Source organism: Salvelinus namaycush, chromosome 16 (genome assembly GCF_016432855.1).
Source record: "Salvelinus namaycush isolate Seneca chromosome 16, SaNama_1.0, whole genome shotgun sequence".
Classification (NCBI taxonomy): Eukaryota; Metazoa; Chordata; class Actinopteri; order Salmoniformes; family Salmonidae; genus Salvelinus; species Salvelinus namaycush.
In genome coordinates this window covers 25,949,038-25,971,249 of record NC_052322.1, presented here as the reverse complement: position 1 = coordinate 25,971,249, position 22,212 = coordinate 25,949,038, and the positions used below count along the sequence as shown (strand labels likewise).

The window sequence follows — 22,212 nt, the reverse complement described above, 5'->3', positions numbered from 1 at the left end:
AGTAATAAAACTGTCTCCTGTGATAAAACAAATATGATGAATATGAAGTTGAAAAATTGTGAAGATTCCCTTTAACGAGTTCTCAAAGGTGTGCAACATGAAAATATTCTCCCTTTTACATTGTGTAATTTATTAACGGTCCCTTACTAGCCCCAGCTATAGGCTATCCAACTTCAAAACAATTTTGCCATGGTCGCACACCAGCTGGCTGAAGCTAATTGGCGGAAGAAGCTAGCTAGCACTAGCTAGCCTAGGCGACTTCAAGACAAGACCTGGTTAGGCTGTTTCAAGTTATAGAAGGGTGAGTGATGTACTGTGTACCGTTTTGGCAGACAATGTACAAACACTTGCCTTATGCAAACACACACAAGCACGACACCCACATTAAACCACCCCACCAAGACAACTCTTGTTTGGCTTCAGTCTTGGCCACTGCATTTCTTAATGACCAAGCCGGAATTGAGACCAAATCAGGAAGTTCAGCCCTCCTTCAATTGCAAAAGTGGTTGTGGGTTTTATGTGCACTACATCATCACACAGCCTTTTATCCGCAACAAGTCAGTTTGATGGAAACATCCCTCTGGTGGGAAAATGTACATCTTTTTTTAATGTGGATTTTTGAATATTTGCATGAAAATCTGTTGGCAATTGGATGGAAACCTAGCTACTGAGACAGAATAATAAATAGCTGTTTAATCGCATGACAAAACACCATATTTTTTCTTCAACATATTTCATCTTGCTCCCTACCAAAGTGTTTCAGTAGCTTCACCATAATTTTTTTTTTTAGGAGGGTATTTTGGTTTGGTTGGGTTGTCACTTTCCTGGTCCTTTGCTAGAGGTGTTTCAACTTTACTAGCATCTGCCTCCAGAGTCCCAGAGGTTTCAGTTGCACCGCTGTGGCAGCTGTAATTTCAGTCGCCTCAGAATCCTTGCCACAGCAGTTGCAAGGATCTCAGCTGCAGTTTCTATGTCAACCTTTGCTATAGTGGCCTCTGTCTCCTTGGCTACATGGGTTGCTGCGGCCTCAGTCACCAGGGCAGCGGGGGTTGCTGCAGCCTCAGTCTCCGGGGCAGCGAGGGTTGCTGCAGCCTCAGTCTCCAGGGCAGCGGGGGTTGCTGGGGCCTCAGTCTCCGGGGCAACGGGGGTTGCTGGGGCCTCAGTCTCCGGGGCAACGGGGGTTGCTGCGGCCACAGTCTCCGGGGCAACGGGGATTGCTGGGGCCTCAGTCTCCGGGGCAACGGGAGTTGCTGCGGCCTCAGTCTCCAGGGCAACAGGGGTTGCTGTAGCCTCAGTTTTCTTGGCAACAGAGGTTGCTGCGGACTTACAGGGGTTGCTGTGGCCTCTGTTTCCGCGACAACAGGGGTTGCAGCTGCCTCTGTTTCTGTGACAACAGGGGTTGCTGCGGCTTCCTTCAACAGGGGTTGCTGCGGCTTCTGTCTCCGTGGCAAGGAGGGTTTCTACTGCCTCTTTTTCCATGACAACAGGGGTTGCTGCCGTCTCTATCTCCACAACAATGTAGGTCTCCTGGGCAATGTAGGTTGCTGCGGACTCACTCTCCTGGGCAATGGGAACTGCTGTGGCCTTGGTCTCCTTGGCAACAGTGGGTGCTGTGGCCTCTGAGTCTCGAGCAGTAGTCTCCTCAGTAACAGCCTCTACAAGGGCTTCTGACTCCGGGGCTGCCTCTGCCTCCTGGGCAACGACTGTGGGTTCAGATTCCTGGGTAACCACATTTGATGTGACCTCTGCTTCCTTGGCAACAGCAGTTGCTGTGGCCTCTGACTCTACTGTAATGGCTTCTGACTCCTTGACTGCTTCTGTTGCTTCAAACTCTTGGGTGGTTTTAGTTGGAGCTGGTTCTTCTTTAAGGATAGGGGCTCTATCTCCAAGTACCTCAGCTTCTGCCTCCTTGGGTGCAGACACATCAACCTACTTTACCTCAGGCACTGCTACAGTCTCTGGAACAACAGATGCTGCAGCCTCTTCAGGTACATTCTTGATGATCTCTACCTTCTGCACCAATGGGATAGCAGTCTCAGTTTCCACAGGAACCTCCACCACTTCTGCCTCTGAGGGCTGGAGCTGCAACTATCTCAGTGACAATGGGGGTAGCAGCCTCCTCGATAATGGCAGCTGCCTTTTCAACCTTCACTAGTTCAGCTGCGGCTGCGACCGGAGTGTTGGAGATGATGGCCTCTACAACAGGGCCTGTGGTAGAGCCTCCTGCACCGCTGTGAATCCTCTTGCACTCGCTGCTGCCACCTTCTTTGGCTTCACCACCCTGTGCATCGATCATAGCAGCAGCCTGACGTGGTACATGGATTGAACATCATCTTGTGTTCCGTTATCCTGTACTGTTATCTAGAGGCAACTCAACCAACTAAATGGTTTGGAAGCTTAACTGAACAGGTCACATGTACTCACCTGCCAGGCCACACCCAGTTTAGAGATCTCACACCCCGACATGCCCGCTGCATGAATTGCAATGTCTGAACACTTTTTGGCCATAGTCAAACTGGGCCAACTTCATTCTCCTGCAGGGGGATATAGGTTTGTGAAATAAACCTTCAACTCAACACGGTATTGTTTCATCAGAGCAATCATTCATCGAAAATACATCTAGCTCATAAATATCACGTTGCACATTTGCAGTCATTACCAGAATCATTATGCCACTTATAGATAATGGAATTCTAGTACAAGTGGAGAATGGTGCACTCACTGTCTCCCTATGGTGGCGGGCTCCAGTACAAATCTGTCAACACTAGCATAAACCTGGGAAGAGAGAGATGGTATTATTCAAACATCTTTTAAGTCATGTCAAGCTTTTCATACTCTTCCTTAAAACTAAAATATAATCACCATTGTAACTTGCCAGTGTAAAATCACTTGAAAGGAATACATTTTTACATGACAAAATGATTTTGGTTGGTACCAATTTGTTGCTCTGCTCTCCAGTGCGGTAAAGGAATGCGTTAAGGGTGGCTCCGAGATCCTCACTGATTTTCTCCTGTAACACAAAGTAATCGACATGTGATCAAATCAACTGACATGTTAACTCTTGAAAGCATAATGTGCTTACCGTTTACTGGACTCACTGTGGATCTCTTATGTAGGAATGCATATGTTTCATTTACAAAGAGCAGGACACTACAGAAGATGAGACAACAGATTAGAATAGCAATTATAATTGCTTTATAAGAAACATTTGGGAAGTTATGTATTTATTATTATATTTGGGAGTAGGGGCTTTAAAGGGATATTTCAAAAATGTTCAACTTCATATTCATTATCTCCATCCAAACATCAACATGTGTGAAAATGGTGTGTTTCTATGATTTGTAGTAAAAAAGATAGAGGAAGATAACTGTTTCCATAGAAATGCGCAATTGTCACATATGTTGATGTTGGGGTGGTGCTGGAGATGATGAATATGAAGTTGAAAAATTGTGACATTTCCCTTTAATATTGCAGCTAGATTGTGGGTTCTATCAATTTAATTGTCTGCATCATTTCACACCCATAGATCTTTACATATGGCTCTGATTTGACGTAAACACCAATATGATTTGTGTCAATGAGGATCTGTAGATTTAACTTTTGACATTTAACATGACATAGTGCTAAGTGGATGAATGTCCTACCCATGCCGGCTTGTGCTGGTCAAGTCAAAGACCTTTTGCATAGTCGTGGCCCTGTCACAGCCTTTGGGGGCTACGTCTCCGCCTGTCATGATGGCGTAATCCATCCCAGAATGGAGGGCCAATTTCTGCAGGGCAACTTAACGTAACAGACCATCGGTCAGCATTCATAGTGGATGTAGAAAGTGTGACCCTGTTGACTATAGACAGCTCTTGTGATGACTGTACTGTAAGTTGGCGTGAAGTTAATATCATGCACCTAACCAATACCATTTAAGAATGTTAAACAATTTTTCATTATTCTAGTAAAGTACATATTAAACTATACTAACAGGTTTATACTACCCGGTATTTCCTGCCAAAACCGGAAGTGTCATTCAAAAGCATTATAAAGCATATAAATAGGTCTATGTCTGGATTTGATTAGAGCTTTGATTGAAAATTCAAGCCTGATGATACCTAAGCCTGATAAGCCATACATTAAATACATTTTATGAGCCCTACATGAAAGACATTTAATGAGCCCATGCCCACAAAAGCCCAAATGATTGTGCCGTTTTCCAATACACATATGATATAGACTATTGCACATTAAGCACAGAAAAACATAAAAGCCCATAGATGTAGCTAGCTATATGCTGTTTTGGGTAAATAAATGAAACTAGCTCCAGTTGACTAATATTTTTGAGAGTGGACTGTATTGCTGTATCGTATTATATTGTTTTACAGTATATTCGGGAAGTATTCAGACCCCTTGACTTTTCCCACATTTTGTTACGTTAAAGCCTTATTCTAAAATGTATTAAATAGTTGTTTCCCTCATCAATCTACACACAATACCCCACGATAAAGCAAAAAAGGGCTTCCAGAAATGTTTGCAAATGTATAAAAAAAACACATAAATATCACAGTTACATAAGTATTCAGACCCTTTACTCAGACTGGGGTGAAGGTTCACCTTCCAACTGGACAACAACCCTAAGCACACAACCAAGACAATGTAGGAGTGGCTTCGGGACAAGTCTCTGAATGTCCTTGAGTGGCCTAGCCAGAGCCCAGACTTGAACATCTCTGGAAAGACCTGAAAATAGCTGTGCAGCGATGCTCCCCATCCAACCTGACAGAGCTTGAGAGGATCTGCAGAGAAGAATGGGAGAAACTCCCCAAATACAGGTGTGTCAAGCTTGTAGCATCATACCCAGGAAGACTTGAGGCTGTACTCACTGCCAAAGGTCCTTGAACAAAGTACTGAGTAAAGGGTCTGAATACTGAAGTAAATGTGATATTTCAGTTTTTCTTTTTTTATGTTTTTGCTAGAATTTCTAAAAACCTGTTTTTGCTTTGTCATTATGGGGTATTGTGTGTACATTGATGAGGGGAAAAAAACAATTTAATCAATTTTAGAATAAGGCTGTAACATAACAAAATGTGGAAGTCAAGGGGTCTGAATACTTTCATAATTCCCCCCCTAATGTTAGAAGCCTACCTCGTCTCCCTCTCTATTGTTGCGTCATTCCTCCCTCGCATTCAACAGTTAAATGTAATAATTGTTGTTGTCCTTATCTTCATCATTCTAATGACATCCTTGAATAATAGAGGACTAGAATGAGATGCTGAAGGTTTTCACTTCTCTTCACGAAGATTGAACAATTATTGGGCTGAATAAACACTCTTCTTTCAATCTCCCCCTGAATTATATTGGCTGCTGTATTTAACATTCACCAAACAAGAGCTTGCTTCCATCTTCGAATAGTTTATTGGTGTAAGAAATGCTAAAAAAAACTCCCAAGATGCCAGCGGATTACAAGTGCGTACATATTGCGCAAAAGACAGAGGCTATACATTAGAAGCTAATTATGCATTAATTAGCTAAATATAAGGATAATACTGCATTGAACGTATTACCTGAAAGAGGTAGGCTAGGACATCTATATATAGGGCTATATATCAATCTAGAACACAGGCCAGCAACAATCCAAAATGGTAGCCAATCAGTCTGTCCTTTTGTATGTGTGATCATTGAGATAAGAGTTTTAATCGTTTTAACGACCCTGATCCTGTTAAACAGAAGCAAACACTTTTGATGTGGAGGTGGATGCTGTATATAACAACTATTATTTTTTGATTTCCGTCTCTATTTTACGAAATGTACTTGTACAAAGATTTCTGATTGAAAGACCGTTTTTTCTGCCTTGAGCTGCTCGTAAACTGTAGCCTACACCTTTCTGGAGTTGGAGCTCTCCGAGTCATGAGCGTCTGTCTGCGCACAAGGCCTTCTACTCGAACGCAATTGCGCACTGAAGGCCAGGAGCGGAGAAGCGGTTGCCAGATTGGAAAATCTGATGCACAAGGTCTACTGGTCGCTGCGCACCTGTGCTGAAATACCTCTAAAAACCGGCATTGTGTATCTGTTACTGTGCCTGCTCTTTACGCAATGCCACCCTGGATTAAATAGGCTGAATGATCAATGGGTGAGTGAATTATCTTCGCTTTATGCCCTACAATTTTCAAACACTCTGACGAGACCATCATGTCAATACCACCAGGAACTTGGTCTTTCTCTTTGCATTTCTTTCTACCACTCTCAAACGCAACTGGACCTACACTTGATGGCATAGCCTACTTCCAAAATATCAAACTATTGAATTAGTTGTCTGTGTGGAAAGACTTTATTGACAATGGTGCTGGCCCTGCCTAGTCCTCACGCATTGGGCAACTGAGATATACTGTTATGTTTTTATTGTTGATCTCTGGTAATGTGCGACCAAACCCTGGGCCGGTAGATACCATGCAATCTCTACCGACTCCTATGATTTTAAAAACAGAGCAGGTTTTGGCCTCTTGTATGTTAATGTCAGAAGTCTATTTTCCAAAAATATAAATTTTTAGAATATGGGCCAATACGACAAATGCATACCTAATGGTTTTATCAGAAACTTGGCTAAAGAAATCTGTGTCAAATAACTCGATTTATATTGATGAGTACACGTTTTTTTTTTTAGAACGAATCAGAAGAGTAAAGGAGGAGGGAATTGATGTTAAATCCAAGTTTAACACCTCTGAAATTATCTCTATTACCAAAGCCAAACATTTTGAATTGCTTGCGGTTAAAGTGAAAGTATATAAGGACTCCCACATCACTGTAGTAGGCTGCTACAGACAATTCATTATTTTAGGAGATTTGAACTGGGACATGCTTACATCTGTATCGTGTAACTGTGTGACTCTCTGAATCTCGCGCAATTAATTAATGCGCCTACCAGACCGAATCCCAGAGCACCTAACAAATCAACGCTATTGGACATTATTCTAACAAATACCCCTCACAAATACACATGGACAGGGATATTCTGTAATGACGTCAGTGATCACTGTGCAATTTCTTATGTTAGAAGTACAAAAATAACCAAAGCCAAACCCCGTTATATTTCTAAAAGACATTTTAGACAGTTTGATGAGCAAGCGTTCTTACATGATCTGTACCATACTATTGACAGAGTAAGTCTCATTCCCGATGTTGACACTGCCTGGGACTATTTTTCTATGCAATTTGTGTCCATTTGTGATAAGCATACTCCAGTGAAGAAATGTTGAATCAGTGGAAGGGGCAATCCCTGGATTTCAGATAACTTGGCAGAATTAATTAGAAAGAGAAATGTCTCTTGGGCTCAAGCTAGACATACAAATGCTCCTGTTGACTGGGCCTCCTTCAGAGTGCTAAGAAACACATGTCCAGGATTTACCAGGAAGTCCAAATCAGATTTCTATTTACATGCAGTCACAGAGAACCTAAACAACCCTACCAAGTTCTAGACGCTAATCAAATCAGTGTCAGTTTCTAATGTATCCTCTGGCGTTCCTGACCATTTAATGATGGATTCTAATGAAGTGAAGGATAAAGCTGATATTGTAGGGTTTTTTAACAAGCACTTCATATCTGCTGGTTCAGTTTTTGATAATGGTGGTGCCCAGGTTTATGATGTAAGCTCTGTTACAGTAAACTATGATATATATATACAGTGGGGCAAAAAAGTATTTAGTCAGCCACCAATTGTGCAAGTTCTCCCACTTAAAAAGATGAGAGGCCTGTAATTTTCATCATAGGTACACTTCAACTATGACAGACAAAATGAGAATTTTTTTCCCAGAAAATCACATTGTAGAATTTTTAATGAATTTATTTGCAAATTATGGTGGAAAATAAGTATTTGGTCACCTACAAACAAGCAAGATTTCTGGCTCTCACCGACCTGTAACTTCTTCTTTAAGAGGCTCCTCTGTCCTCCACTCGTTACCTGTATTAATGGCACCTGTTTGAACTTGTTATCAGTATAAAAGACACCTGTTCACAACCTCAAACAGTCACACTCCAAACTCCACTATGGCCAAGACCAAAGAGCTGTCAAAGGACACCAGAAACAAAATTGTAGACCTGCACCAGGCTGGGAAGACTGAATCTGCAATAGGTAAGCAGCTTGGTTTGAAGAAATCAACTGTGGGAGCAATTATTAGGAAATGGAAGACATACAAGACCACTGATAATCTCCCTCGATCTGGGGCTCCACGCAAGATCTCACCCCGTTGGGTCAAAATGATCACAAGAACGGTGAGCAAAAATCCCAGAACCACACGGGGGGACCTAGTGAATGACCTGCAGAGAGCTGGGACCAAAGTAACAAAGCCTACCATCAGTAACACACTAAGCCGCCAGGGACTCAAATCCTGCAGTGCCAGACGTGTCCCCCTGCTTAAGCCAGTACATGTCCAGGCCCGTCTAAAGTTTGCTAGAGAGCATTTGGATGATCCAGAAGAAGATTGGGAGAATGTCATATGGTCAGATGAAACCAAAATATAACTTTTTGGTAAAAACTCAACTCGTCGTGTTTGGAGGACAAAGAATGCTGAGTTGCATCCAAAGAACACCATACCTACTGTGAAGCATGGGGGTGGAAACATCATGCTTTGGGGCTGTTTTTCTGCCGAGGGACCAGGACGACTGATCCGTGTAAAGGAAAGAATGAATGGGGCCATGTATCGTGAGATTTTGAGTGAAAACCTCCTTCCATCAGCAAGGGCATTGAAGATGAAACGTGGCTGGGTCTTTCAGCATGACAATGATCCCAAACACACCGCCCGGGCAACGAAGGAGTGGCTTCGTAAGAAGCATTTCAAGGTCCTGGAGTGGCCTAGCCAGTCTCCAGATCTCAACCCCATAGAAAATCTTTGGAGGGAGTTGAAAGTCCGTGTTGCCCAGCAACAGCCCCAAAACATCACTGCTCTAGAGGAGATCTGCATGGAGGAATGGGCCAAAATACCAGCAACAGTGTGTGAAAACCTTGTGAAGACTTACAGAAAACGTTTGACCTCTGTCATTGCCAACAAAGGGTATATAACAAAGTATTGAGATAAACTTTTGTTATTGACCAAATACTTATTTTCCACCATAATTTGCAAATAAATTCATAAAAAATCCTACAATGTGATTTTCTGGATTTTTTTTTCTCATTTTGTCTGTCATAGTTGAAGTGTACATATGATGAAAATTACAGGCCTCTCTCATCTTTTTAAGTGGGAGAACTTGCACAATTGGTGGCTGACTAAATACTTTTTTGCCCCACTGTATATATATATATATATATATAGGTTCTTATGTGAACCATTTTAACTTTGAGCCTGTTTCTTATGCTGAGGTCTATAAAGCACTAAAGGCAATAGACAGTAAATAGTCTGCAGGTCCAGACAACCTGGATCCCTACCTCCTAAACATAGCAGCTGGTATTATTACTGAACCTCTGGTTCACATTCTCAACTTCAGTCTCATGACTAATTCCATACCCAGCATTTGGAAATCAGCTTATGTCCTCCCACTGCTAAAGGGTGGAGATCCCTCAGATGCTAATAACTGTCGTACTATCTCCAAACTCCCTATCCTGGCCAAGGTCTATGAATCCCTAGTGAACTCAGTTAAAAACGTCTTAATTGAAAAGAACATACTGATCGTGGTTCAGTCTGGCTTTAGATCGGGGCACAGCACCACAACTGCAGCTATGGCAGTGGCAAATGCACTTGATAAAAAGAAACGTTGTGCTGCTCTGTTTGTTAATGTATCAAAGGCATTTGATTCAGTTGACCATGAATTCTTGCTAGCTAGACTCAGTAACATTGGTTTCAGTGAAGGGGCAGTAAATTGGTTTAGGAACTATCTTTCTGACAGAACACAATGTGTATATATACTGACAATCACAAATCTAGCTTTCTTGAGATTAATAGAGATGTGCCCCAGGGTTCCATTTTAGCTCCTGTGTTGTTCTCAATTTTTATTAATGAACTGGGAAATGGGATACAACCAGCAAAGTTACATCTCTATGCAGAGGATAGTCATATATTCAAGTGCTCCTTCTCTGGTTCAGGCTGTTGAAGAGCTCCAGACTGCTTTTCAGTCACTCCAGGCCTCCCTTTATGGTTTCTAACTGGTCTCGAATGTACAAAAAACATCCTACAAATACCTAGGTATATGGTTGGATGACAAGTTGTCCTTTAAAGTTCATATGGATAATCTTGTGAGGAAGCTTAAATTGAAATTGGGTTTTTATTTTCATAATAAGGCTTGCTTTCAGCTTAGGGAAAGAAAGAAGCTTGTTCAGGCCACTTTTCTCTCTGTAATTGATTACGGTGACTTGTTATATATGCATGGCACCTCTTCCGTCTTACAGGAACTGGACTCTGTTTATCATGCATCCTTGCACTTTATTACAAATGCCAAGTCACTCACCCACCATTGCACCTTGTACCAAATGGTAGGTTGGCCTTCACTTTATATGCACAGTAAGGTACATTTGTAGCTTATTTGTAGCGTACAAAGCCCTCTTGGGTAAACTCCCTCTAGTCTGGTCACCTTCACCACCAGCAGTTACTATACCTGGTCTACTAGGTGGTTGCTACTGTACTTAAAGTCCCCAGGATATTCACAGTATTAGTTAAGACTGCCTTCTCTTCTTGTGCACTAGAGGCATGGAATAGTCTACAATCCATGCTTCATCTAGATATGTTAGTGCCACTGAATGAATTTAAAATATGCTTTAATAATGCTTTTAATAATGCTTTTTTTTAGTCTGGATCATGTTGTATTGTTGTATGTTTTAATTCTGTAATGTATTGATTGTAGCTGCCTATTGGCAAGTTCTCCCTTGAAAAAGGGCTTTTCCTGGTTAAAGGAAGGTTAGGTTTATTGCATATCATTTAACAGTTCCATTTCATGCCAAACTTGATAAAAATAAAGTCACTACTCAATATATGCTCACAACAATTTGATGGATAAACCTAATAACCAGACATTTGAAAGTGACCCACCTTCAGTTTACTCTAATGCTCCAGCTGTACCAACTGCTCTTGCATGCTTGCCAGATCAAGTGCCTCTTTCGCATGGCCTATAGAGTTGAGGTGGAAACACAATTAAGACACTTCTCTTTCAGTTTGTAACTTGATACTATGAGTTTGGCTGTTCCTTTGGGGAACAACATTAATTATTTAGCTTCAAGATTTTTACTGTAATGAGTCGCAAGCTTTGGACATCTGTTCCTCAAAAGTACTGATTAATGTACACTAGTCTCATTAGCCAGGGGACAAGGTTAATGTACACAGGATGACCGTATGTGCCATACAGGCGCCAATGACAAACTGACATTTATTGGCTTAATATACACCCCCATATATGCAACAGCAGGCCATAGGTCTAGATCAGGGATGGGCAACAGATCAATCAGCCGGGGTCTCAACTTACTGTTGTAGAATACACAAGGTGCAATTTCAAAATTTGGTTGTGCATCAGCAGTTTTTCTCGTTATGTTAGTCACTGACAGTCACTCAATTAGCCCATGTCAGCTACATTTTTTATTTGTAAATTAGTCTAGCGGCCTGCTACCTAAACTTAATCATGGAAGTAATCAAGGTGGAATTACTGACCGGAGGGCCCCTATTGATTTTGTTAATCACTCTTACTCAGATATCATATTCAAAACGGCAAACATTTCTCTCCACCCTATGACAAAATGTTTAGAATAGCAGGAAATTAGCTTTGAAATAGTTATTTTTTTCACTACATTCCATGGCAAAATGTGTAGAATTGCAGGAAATGTACTTTCAAACTTAAACATTTTTCTGGCTGCTGTCAAGAGAGGGACCACTAAAATGTTTTGCTTATTGGGGTACGCAGCCACTGCGGCCACTCATGACGTGTTCAGATCAAAGTTGACCATCCCTGGTCTAGATGCAGGTCACACATGCTCTCTTGCACACATCGACAGGAATGTGTCTTAAACAAGTGGAAGGACAGACAACATCCCCATGAAGAACACCTTTGTTCTTTCAATCACTGACACGCCCACCAAAGCCTGTCGCAGATAGTATGTTGATCCAGTCGACTCTAGTTCATGCCATACTGTATATAGTTGATTGACGTTAAATGTATATTTGTTTCAGTAGTCAGTTGTTCCAAAGTTTCATTGTTCATTTTCTGCAACGATATCGAAATGGTATATTTGCATTAGATTGCAAAATGTACCTCACGCAACACAGTCTGCACGTTACTCATGACATTACTCATATGGAGTCGTCTTCTTGCTCCTCGTGTTGAGGTTGCCTGACAGGTCCAGTTCTTCTACCGCCACTATTCTTCACAGGATCCTATACAGTACACACCTCCACCACTATAGCTCCATGTGTGTCGGGAAGACTCTTCCATGCAAACGCGACGTGGTGGGCAGGGTTATCTCAAATACTGCATCCTTATTGGTTAGTAAACCGACAACGCGATCTCCCGCGCGCGGGGCTGCAACCATATTATATTCGAAATCACTTGGACTGCCTGAGTTGTATCAGTAACACACCGGGTTCTACTAATCCAACCCTTGATTGAAAACTCTGATTTGGTGATTAGTGTGAGGTATCTCTCTGCAAGTACACAGAGGGTAAGATTACCCACTCCTCTCCTAAACTCTTAACAGCCTTAGATTGTATAATTGTGTGTATACATCATAAAGAAACCTAATATCCAGTGCTCTCAAGTCTGATAAAGATCTAGGCTATATATGGCTTGCCATAGCTTCTTTGGATAACTTCACATACATGAACAAGCCTTTGGAACTAGTTTCATCCTTGAGATAAGCGTGTTATAGAGCTCACAAGCTTAGAGTCCTAAAACAATTAAATGATTTACCTCTAGTTCATTCAGCCATTCATATGGGCAAAATTAATGGAGAAAGAATAGGGTTTGGGAATAAACACAGGCTTATGACATGTTATACGTATTGTTCTATGAGATATCAGTCAGTTAACATGACCTTTTATGAATTATTAAATCTTTGTGCGTGATTACATATCCTTAAATTCAGCTGATTTTAAGATTATCATAGAACAAAACGTATAAGATTTCCAAAACCTGTGTTTACCACAGGCCTTATATTCAGCGTTTATCCAAAACCTACATTTTCCCATAAGCTTTGTTCAACGAACCATAGCGGAGTTAGTGCCTACAAAAAGACGCCATTACTATTGCTCTTTATCTGTATCTTTGCCCTTCATTGAGACTGTACCCTACACTGTGACGTGGTAAGGTTGGACCCAGGTGCAGAGAAGAGACCAGATGAGGAATCAGTGGTTAAGGATAAACATAATACTTTACTAAGATTTGGTAGCCGCCGGATCACAGTAACACTTGAAAAAACAGCAAACACTAAGTCTCAAACTCACTCAGGAAATTGTTAAAGTAATTTAAATGTTGAAAGATTAGGATGAAATAATTCCCACTCTGAAACCTTATAACAGTATGAAATTGATTAGAATCATACATTTATTATCTGATGGGTTTGTTTAGGTTTAGTCAGTAAAAGTATAATTAATGAGGTGTGTAGTTTTAGTCAGAATTAGGGTAAAACAATATAAACTGTACAATATGTCTCTAAAGTGTCTTAAACACAGACTGTCTGAGCAAGATTCGGTGTCGACCTTGGCTAGGGGAGAGATTGGGGAAAGGGCAGGGAGTGATTCTCACGGTCCCTAATCTTTGTCAGCTGGGTAGCAGGACAGTGTGTGCGTAGGATACCTACTGTTTGTGTGCAAATGTATGTGCGTATGAATTCTGTTTGTGTGCAAGAGTATGTGCGTAAGGAGCTAGTATAAAATGAATGGTTTTGTACAACTAACCAACGCGCCCATGAATAAACCTTATTGACTATTTTAGCTGGGCCTCCGTCTGTTTCATTTCAATCAGTATCTTACAAATCCTGATTAGCAGACTGAGTAGTTTAATTGAATTGGTTTATGAACATCGAGAACATAATTCTCATGACAGAAATGAACGCACACAGTGAACAATTAAAGCTTCTGGAAAGGACCACAGAAAGCACACTTATTTTAACAGGGACACAATCATGAAATATGGTGCCAGGAGGAACCATGACATACACACTGTTCACTACGCTTATCTCTGGTGGTGTGTGGCAATGGCTCTCTCCAGACCAGCCAGAGTGTAATGGGTATTCTTTAAGTATGCTCTGTTGACAAAATGGTATGCCATGGGGTTTGGGCACAGCATGCCCATGCAAGGAGATGGATAGATGGTTGTTATGGAACCGCATGTAATACAACTAAGTTCATCCCAGTGTACATAGTATAATTAGGCACATATTACATTGTCAACCATTTAGGCACACTAGGCTGGGGAAGTGGAATAGGTCTACCTTCTTGAGGAGAGATTATGAAATTGTCTGAGCACAGCAACACACATGAAGTGATGGTGGTGACCATCAATATAATACAATAAATAAGAATTAGGGGATATATAGATTTTAGGATGTCTATAATCGCAGACTCTTTAAACATCCACGATAACCTGAATATGTACAGTACCAGTCAAAAGTTTAGACACACCTCCTCATTCAAGGATTTGTCTTTATTTGTACTATTTTTTACATTGTAGAATAACAGTGAAGACATCAAAACTATGAAATAACACATGGAATCATGTAGTAACCAAAGAAGTGTAAAGCAAATCAAAATATATTTTATATTTGAGATTCTTCAAAGTAGCCACCTGTAACGCTCGTCTTCCTCCTCGTCTGAGGAGGAGCAAGGATCGGACCAATATGCAGCGTGGTTTGAATACATACTTATTTATTATGTAAACGAAGACGGAAAAACACTTAAACAAACTACAAAACAATAAACGACGTGAACAGACCTGAACTTGAGAACATATAAAAATGAACGCACGAACAGGAAGGAACAAACGAACGAACGAAACGAAACAGTACCGTGTGGCGAACAAACACAGACACAGCAACAATCACCCACAAACAAACAGTGAGAACAGCCTACCTTAACCTTAATATGGTTCTCAATCAGAGGAAACGTAAAACACCTGCCCCTGATTGAGAACCATATCAGGCTAGTTGAATGAACCCAACATAGAAACACATAACATAGAATGCCCACCCAGCTCACGTCCTGACCAACTAAACAAGACTAAACAAAGGAAAATAAGGTCAGGAACGTGACACCACCCTTTGCCTTGCTGACAGCTTTGCGTACACTTGGCTTTCTCTCAACCAGCTTCACTTTGAATGCTTTTCCAACAATCTTGAAGCAGTTCCCACATATGCTGAGCATTTGTTGGCTGCTTTTCCTTCACTCTGCGGTCAAACTCATCCCAAACTATCTCAATTGGGTTGAGGTCGGGTGATTGTGAAGGCCAGGACATCTGATGCAGCACTCCATCACTCTCCTTCTTGATCAAATTGCCCTTACACAGCCTGGAGGTGTGTTGGGTCATTGTCCTGTTGAAAAACAAATGATAGTCCCACTAAGCGCAAACCAGATGGGATGGCATATCGCTGCAGAATGCTATGGTAGCTATGCTGGGCCTCCCAAGTGGTGCAGTGGTCTTAGAATTGCATTGGTATACATTTTATATGCATGTGTAGGCTATATGCTTAAAGCACAACACAAGAGTGCAACAAAGTTACCAATGCAAGAGATTTTCACTATCCTTGATTAAATTGTGATTTCAAATTTGACAATGGATGCAGCTAGCAATACATACACTTCCCTCAATTATATCTGACAATAATAACCTTCTACAGTGAGCTCCAAAGGTATTAGGACAGACACATTTTTGTTGTTTTGGCACTGTTCTCCAACACTTTGGATTTGAAATTATACACTGCTCAAAAAAATAAAGGGAACACTTAAACAACACAATGTAACTCCAAGTCAATCACACTTCTGTGAAATCAAACTGTCCACTTAGGAAGCAACACTGATTGACAATAAATTTCACATGCTGTTGTGCAAATGGAATAGACAAAAGGTGGAAATTATAGGCAATTAGCAAGACACCCCCAATAAAGGAGTGGTTCTGCAGGTGGTGACCACAGACCACTTCTCAGTTCCTATGCTTCCTGGCTGATGTTTTGGTCACTTTTGAATGCTGGCGGTGCTCTCACTCTAGTGGTAGCATGAGACGGAGTCTACAACCCACACAAGTGGCTCAGGTAGTGCAGTTCATCCAGGATGGCACATCAATGCGAGCTGTGGCAAAAAGGTTTGCTGTGTCTGTCAGCGTAGTGTCCAGAGCATGGAGGCGCTACCAGGAGACAGGCCAGTACATCAGGAGACGTGGAGGAGGCCGTAGGAGGGCAACAACCCAGCAGCAGGACCGCTACCTCCGCCTTTGTGCAAGGAGGTGCACTGCCAGAGCCCTGCAAAATGACCTCCAGCAGGCCACAAATGTGCATGTGTCAGCATATGGTCTCACAAGGGGTCTGAGGATCTCATCTCGGTACCTATTGGCAGTCAGGCTACCTCTGGCGAGCACATGGAGGGCTGTGCGGCCCCACAAAGAAATGCCACCCCACACCATGACTGACCCATCGCCAAACCGGTCATGCTGGAGGATGTTGCAGGCAGCAGAACGTTCTCCACGGCGTCTCCAGACTCTGTCACGTCTGTCACATGTGCTCATGTGCTCAGTGTGAACCTGCTTTCATCTGTGAAGAACACAGGGCGCCAGTGGCGAATTTGCCAATCTTGGTGTTCTCTGGCAAATGCCAAACGTCCTGCACGGTGTTGGGCTGTAAGCACAACCCCCACCTGTGGACGTCGGACCCTCATACCACCCTCATGGAGTCTGTCTCTGACCGTTTGAGCAGACACATGCACATTTGTGGCCTGCTGGAGGTCATTTTGCAGGGCGCTGGCAGTGCACCTCCTTGCACAAAGGCGGAGGTAGCGGTCCTGCTGCTGGGTTGTTGCCCTCCTACGGCCTCCTCCACGTCTCCTGATGTACTGGCCTGTCTCCTGGTAGCGCCTCCATGCTCTGGACACTACGCTGACAGACACAGCAAACCTTTTTGCCACAGCTCGCATTGATGTGCCATCCTGGATGAACTGCACTACCTGAGCCACTTGTGTGGGTTGTAGACTCCGTCTCATGCTACCACTAGAGTGAGAGCACCGCCAGCATTCAAAAGTGACCAAAACATCAGCCAGGAAGCATAGGAACTGAGAAGTGGTCTGTGATCACCACCTGCAGAATCACTCCTTTTTTGGGGGTGTCTTGCTAATTGCCTATAATTTCCACCTTTTGTCTATTCCATTTGCACAACAGCATGTGAAATGTATTGTCAATCAGTGTTGCTTCCTAAGTGGACAGTTTGATTTCACAGAAGTGTGATTGACTTGGAGTTACATTGTGTTGTTTAAGTGTTCCCTTTATTTTTTTGAGCAGTGTACAATGACTATGAGGTTAAAGTGCAGACTGTCATCCTTTTTAATTTGAGGAGTTTAGAAATTATTGCAAGTTACAGATGCACAAATATCACATGCAATTTCAGAATGTCCCCAGTGAAAGTTGTCCCTGAGTTTTTTTTTTTTTACGGTTCACCCGATATGGATGAAAATACCCTCATATTAAAGCTGACATTTTGCACTTTAACCTCAGTCATTGTATCATTTCAAATTCAAAGTGCTGGAGTACAGAGCCAAAACAACAAAAATGTGTCACTGTCCCAATACATTTGGACCTCACTGTATATAACCGACACCCCGTCTAAGCAATGAGAGTTGTAAAAGAGTCTCTGACATAATAGCCTGCAGTGCACACATAGCTTTCAGTAAGTAGGCTACTCCTGAGTCGTGACATAAACTGACGTCATGCCTGGGGCGGGACAGCGACAAGATACATAAACTGGAACCGGCACCGCGCTGTATTGGTTAGAATATTCAACCTGAAAATATAAGCATGTCGGTCGTGTGCACCTCTTTAGCCCGAAACGCCGTGGCATTACGGAACACTGGGGCGATGATGGTAAGTAAAGAAGTGTGCTTTTTTTAAAGGAGTAGAATAATGAAGTTGGTGAATGGAAAGAAAATACCTATGACTGGGATAGGTAGACCCCTATCAATAGGGTAGTCGTAGACCACCTGCCTGCCTGGCCATGCAATGTGTTTTTACTAGCTGTCAATAGGTCCATGTCTGGTTTATGGCATGGCTTCAAATAGTAGGCTGTCGTTCATATGGTTTACTAGACAGTTCCTCTGAAAAGAAAACTCACAAACTGTTGTCAATTGGAGGTTTACCTTACATCAGAGTAAAGCACAGTAGAAAAATCAAATAGAAGCTATTCTTTAATTTGAGTAACTTTGTTAAAGTCTAAATAATAATATATTCATTTACGAAATATTCATTATTTGACTAATCGATTTTGAAATAGAGCATGTTTCAGTTAGGTTTATAGGCCTATGTATCTTTTGTGAAGGACTTTTGCGCAAATTGTGTTTCAGATTAGAGATTTCTTTCATATAATCGTTAAATAGTTTTTTCTTTCATAATTTATTTATTATTATTTTTTTAAAGAATAGCGTTACTCTTAATTTAAGGTTTATGTATCCTTTTCGAATGTATTGTGGCCAAAATGTTAGTTATGAAACTTGAAATTGAGGGTGATATAACAACTCATATCAGTACATATGTCCTACCGCTAGAGGGAAATGTCTACCTTGTTATGAAAGTAGATATTTTCCTTTAGCGTAAAACCCCCATATGAATATACAACTCTGTCTTTTTGACATAGATATTTTTATGTCCGACTGAAATCCATTTTAATTTCAGTTGATCTATTGTGTAAATCTGGTATAGTATACTTTCACTCACCCCATGTCTTGCCTATCGATTGATATCAAAGCAAAGCCCATAAATAGCTGTATGAATCAAATTCAAAAAAATAATTATTTGTAAGATGCTTCGTAGACAACAGCTGTAGACTAACAGTGAAATGCTTACAGGACCTTTTCCAACAATGCAGAGTTAAAGATAAGATTAAAAAATGTAAATAGTGAATAACGAATAAAAATAACATGTACAAATAACATGGCTATATATAGGGAGTAGTATTAGATAATAAAACCAGCATTTAACACCAAAAACAATAATGTAAGCCTAATTTAAAATTGAATTCCTCCTACATTGATACATGTTGTCTATGTCTCGTCTCCAGATGGTGCGCTATGCACAGACCGCAGCCGCCCCGGCATCTGAGCCCAGGATCAAGAAGTTCCAGATCTACCGCTGGGACCCAGACACAATGGGGGATAAGCCACGCATGCAGACATATGAAATTGACCTCAACAAGTAAGTACAACAACAGTATAGGTCTTCACTTGTTTAAAACCTATCAATGTCAGCGTATAGTCTGCATTGATGGAATTGCTCTCATTGATGAATATCTGCATTGTTAACAAATCCTTCTCCCTACTATTACAGCTGTGGCCCCATGGTTTTGGATGCCCTCATTAAAATCAAGAATGAGATGGACCCCACGCTCACATTCAGACGCTCCTGCAGAGAGGGTAAGGCATGAAGAGCAATTTGCAGTGGAGAGAAAAGTGGGTGTCATCAGTATGGGTAGAAAGTAGAAGTCATAAAATATAGACCTATAGATATAGTGTATCCTATTCTACAATGATAGAGCATCATGAAATATGAAATGAGCCTTGGTGTGGGGTTGTCCTTTTCAGTGGTGTGATATACATGCATCTTGCTTTAGGTATCTGCGGCTCATGTGCCATGAACATCAACGGAGGCAACACACTGGCCTGCTTAAACAAAATAGACATCAATACCAGCAAACCGATCAAAATTTACCCACTCCCACACATGTACGTTGTCAAAGATCTGGTGCCGGTGAGTATTATGGTTACGTTTAGAAGTAAATTAATACTGATTATTATAGCTGCATTAAAAAATAACAAATCTAAAAGACAAACACTGGATAAAACAATGTAATGTTTAGTCACCATGTGGTAGCCTATATTTGGTTGACTAAGGGTGTACATGTATTGTGTGTGCCTCTACAGGACATGAGTAATTTCTATGCCCAGTACAAGTCCATCGAGCCCTTCCTGAAGAAGAAAGATGAGTCTCAGGAGGGCAAGGAGCAGTACCGCCAGACTGTGGAAGACAGGCAAAAGCTGGTACATATTTCATCCCCTGGCCAGTGGCAGCAGATTTCAGTAGCTAAACTATCAATGCATCATATGCAATTTCCATGTCTAGTCTGAAACACAAGTACATATACCCATTTGATTAAGATATCAGAAAGGGACAATGTAGTATTTTGTAGGGTTGAAGTAATCTAGTCAGTTGAACCAATTTAATTTGCTGCATTGAGACCTTGTATCGCACTTGCATTTTATACACGTGAACCACACTTTGCCACACCTTTTTGGCATTTCAACTTACCACTTTGTATATTTGAACATATGTTATATTGTTAGAGTGCAAGGAGTTCTCATGACAAAATGAATCTGATCTCTAATTGCCCTCCTCTCCCAGGATGGTCTGTATGAGTGCATTCTCTGTGCCTGCTGTAGCACCAGCTGCCCTAGTTACTGGTGGAATGGAGATAAGTATCTGGGCCCTGCTGTCCTCATGCAGGTATGTATTGGATTTTTAGTCTATATATGAATCTTTTTTTAATGCTTTTGCTTTTTTGACAGGGAGAACCGATGTCTGAAATCAAAGTAAAGCTGACGTGTGAATGCATTTTCAACAGGCATATAATTGGATGATTGATTCACCTAATGAGTTTGACTGGCACCTCCATCCCAGAGATTAGCATTTTATGATATTGCTGTATGAAGTAAATTAATCTGATTAATGTGTTTCCCTCCTCAACAGGCCTATCGTTGGATGATTGATTCACGTGATGAGTTCACAGAGGAACGACTGTCGAAGCTCCAGGACCCCTTCTCTCTCTACCGCTGTCACACAATCATGAACTGCACTAAGACATGCCCCAAGGTACACTCAACATCTGAATAGACTGCATCTGGTTTAGCCTTCCTTTGCTAAACCAAACCACAATTTCTAAATACAGTAATAAGACTAGTGTAGAGTTCAGCACAGTGGACTTCAGACCATTTATACAACTCATGCAGCTTAAAAGTAGTTATCGCCAATCCCTTTGTCATGTTACTCATCTTTCTATCTTTCTTTACCTTTTATTTTGTATTAATTCCACAGGGACTCAACCCAGGAAAGGCTATTGCTGAGATCAAGAAAATGATGGCAACATATAAAGAGAAAATCATTAACCCCGTGAACATTGTGGAAAACCACCGGACTTGAAATCCACTAGTAATGACTCTAATGCTGAACTTTCGATTACACATTAGCCTTTCAACAGTGTCTGTCCCTTTCATTAGGCTTCGCACATGAAAAAAGATACAGGCAGTCTAGAAGATACTGCCGCTTTTATATATGTGAGAGTGAATGTGTGCTGGAGGAGAGGAGAGAAAGGACAGAGGGAGAAATGGAATAACTGCTCCTCCTTCTAGAAAAATACGTTTTTTTTCTAAAAATACATACAAAAGTAATGTTTGATGTGGTGATGGAGCTTATTACTCAGTGTGTGTATAGATTGTACAGGAGGGGTTGGCAACAGGTACTGGCCTACAAGTATTTAAGATTTTGGGGGGATTTTAGTTTTTGGAGAAAAAAATACTAAAACCACTAGGAATTCAGCAAAAAATGTGTTTAATTTAGGAAATCTGTTCAAAAAAAAATCTGTATTGCCATGAATAAAAAAAGATGTGATCGTGTCTCAATGTAATCAAGGTCTGAAATTATTGCTATTTTCAAATACAATCTCTTTTTGGGCTTAGTTGTGGTCAATTTGCAGTGTATAAATTATTTTTAATTCTGTTCCGGCACCCTCGACCATCCACTCCTACAAAAATCAGCCAGCAGCTGAATCTAGTTGCCTACCCATGTTGTGCAGCCTTATAACCACATTATGGGATGATGATGAGCTCTGGACCACAATTTGATGTTTGTTCATTGGATATACTGTATGTATACATATTTTACATAATATTTTAAGGAAAAACAGTTAAATGTTATTTAAATGCTTATCAATAAAGGAAGTAGAATTAAAACAGGCTTTGGAGATGTCTTAATTTACCATTGTAACACATTGATAGGTTTCATGAACGAAACTGAAATGGTTTAGTTGAT

General features: G+C 41.2%; 1 protein-coding gene across 1 annotated transcript; it reads left to right on the top strand.

Annotated features, from left to right (window-relative positions):
- The first annotated feature begins 17,895 nt into the window (after nt 1-17,895).
- Nucleotides 17,896-21,790, top strand: LOC120060714 (succinate dehydrogenase [ubiquinone] iron-sulfur subunit, mitochondrial-like). The gene is made up of 8 exons (XM_039010118.1): nt 17,896-18,003; nt 19,193-19,326; nt 19,459-19,544; nt 19,742-19,878; nt 20,052-20,168; nt 20,530-20,631; nt 20,875-20,997; nt 21,220-21,790. The coding sequence occupies exons 1-8, from the start codon at nt 17,938-17,940 to the stop codon at nt 21,322-21,324; spliced, it is 870 nt and encodes a 289-aa protein (XP_038866046.1). The 5' UTR covers nt 17,896-17,937; the 3' UTR covers nt 21,325-21,790.
- The last annotated feature ends 422 nt before the right edge of the window (nt 21,791-22,212 follow it).

Excerpts from the sequence above, each read along its gene's own strand:
- LOC120060714 (XM_039010118.1), top strand. The coding sequence starts at position 17,938 with ATGTCGGTCGTGTGCACCTCTTTAGCCCGAAACGCCGTGGCATTACGG. Across the intron at positions 19,327-19,458 it reads TATGAAATTGACCTCAACAA|CTGTGGCCCCATGGTTTTGG; the intron begins GTAAGTACAACA and ends CTACTATTACAG. Across the intron at positions 20,998-21,219 it reads GCACTAAGACATGCCCCAAG|GGACTCAACCCAGGAAAGGC; the intron begins GTACACTCAACA and ends TTAATTCCACAG.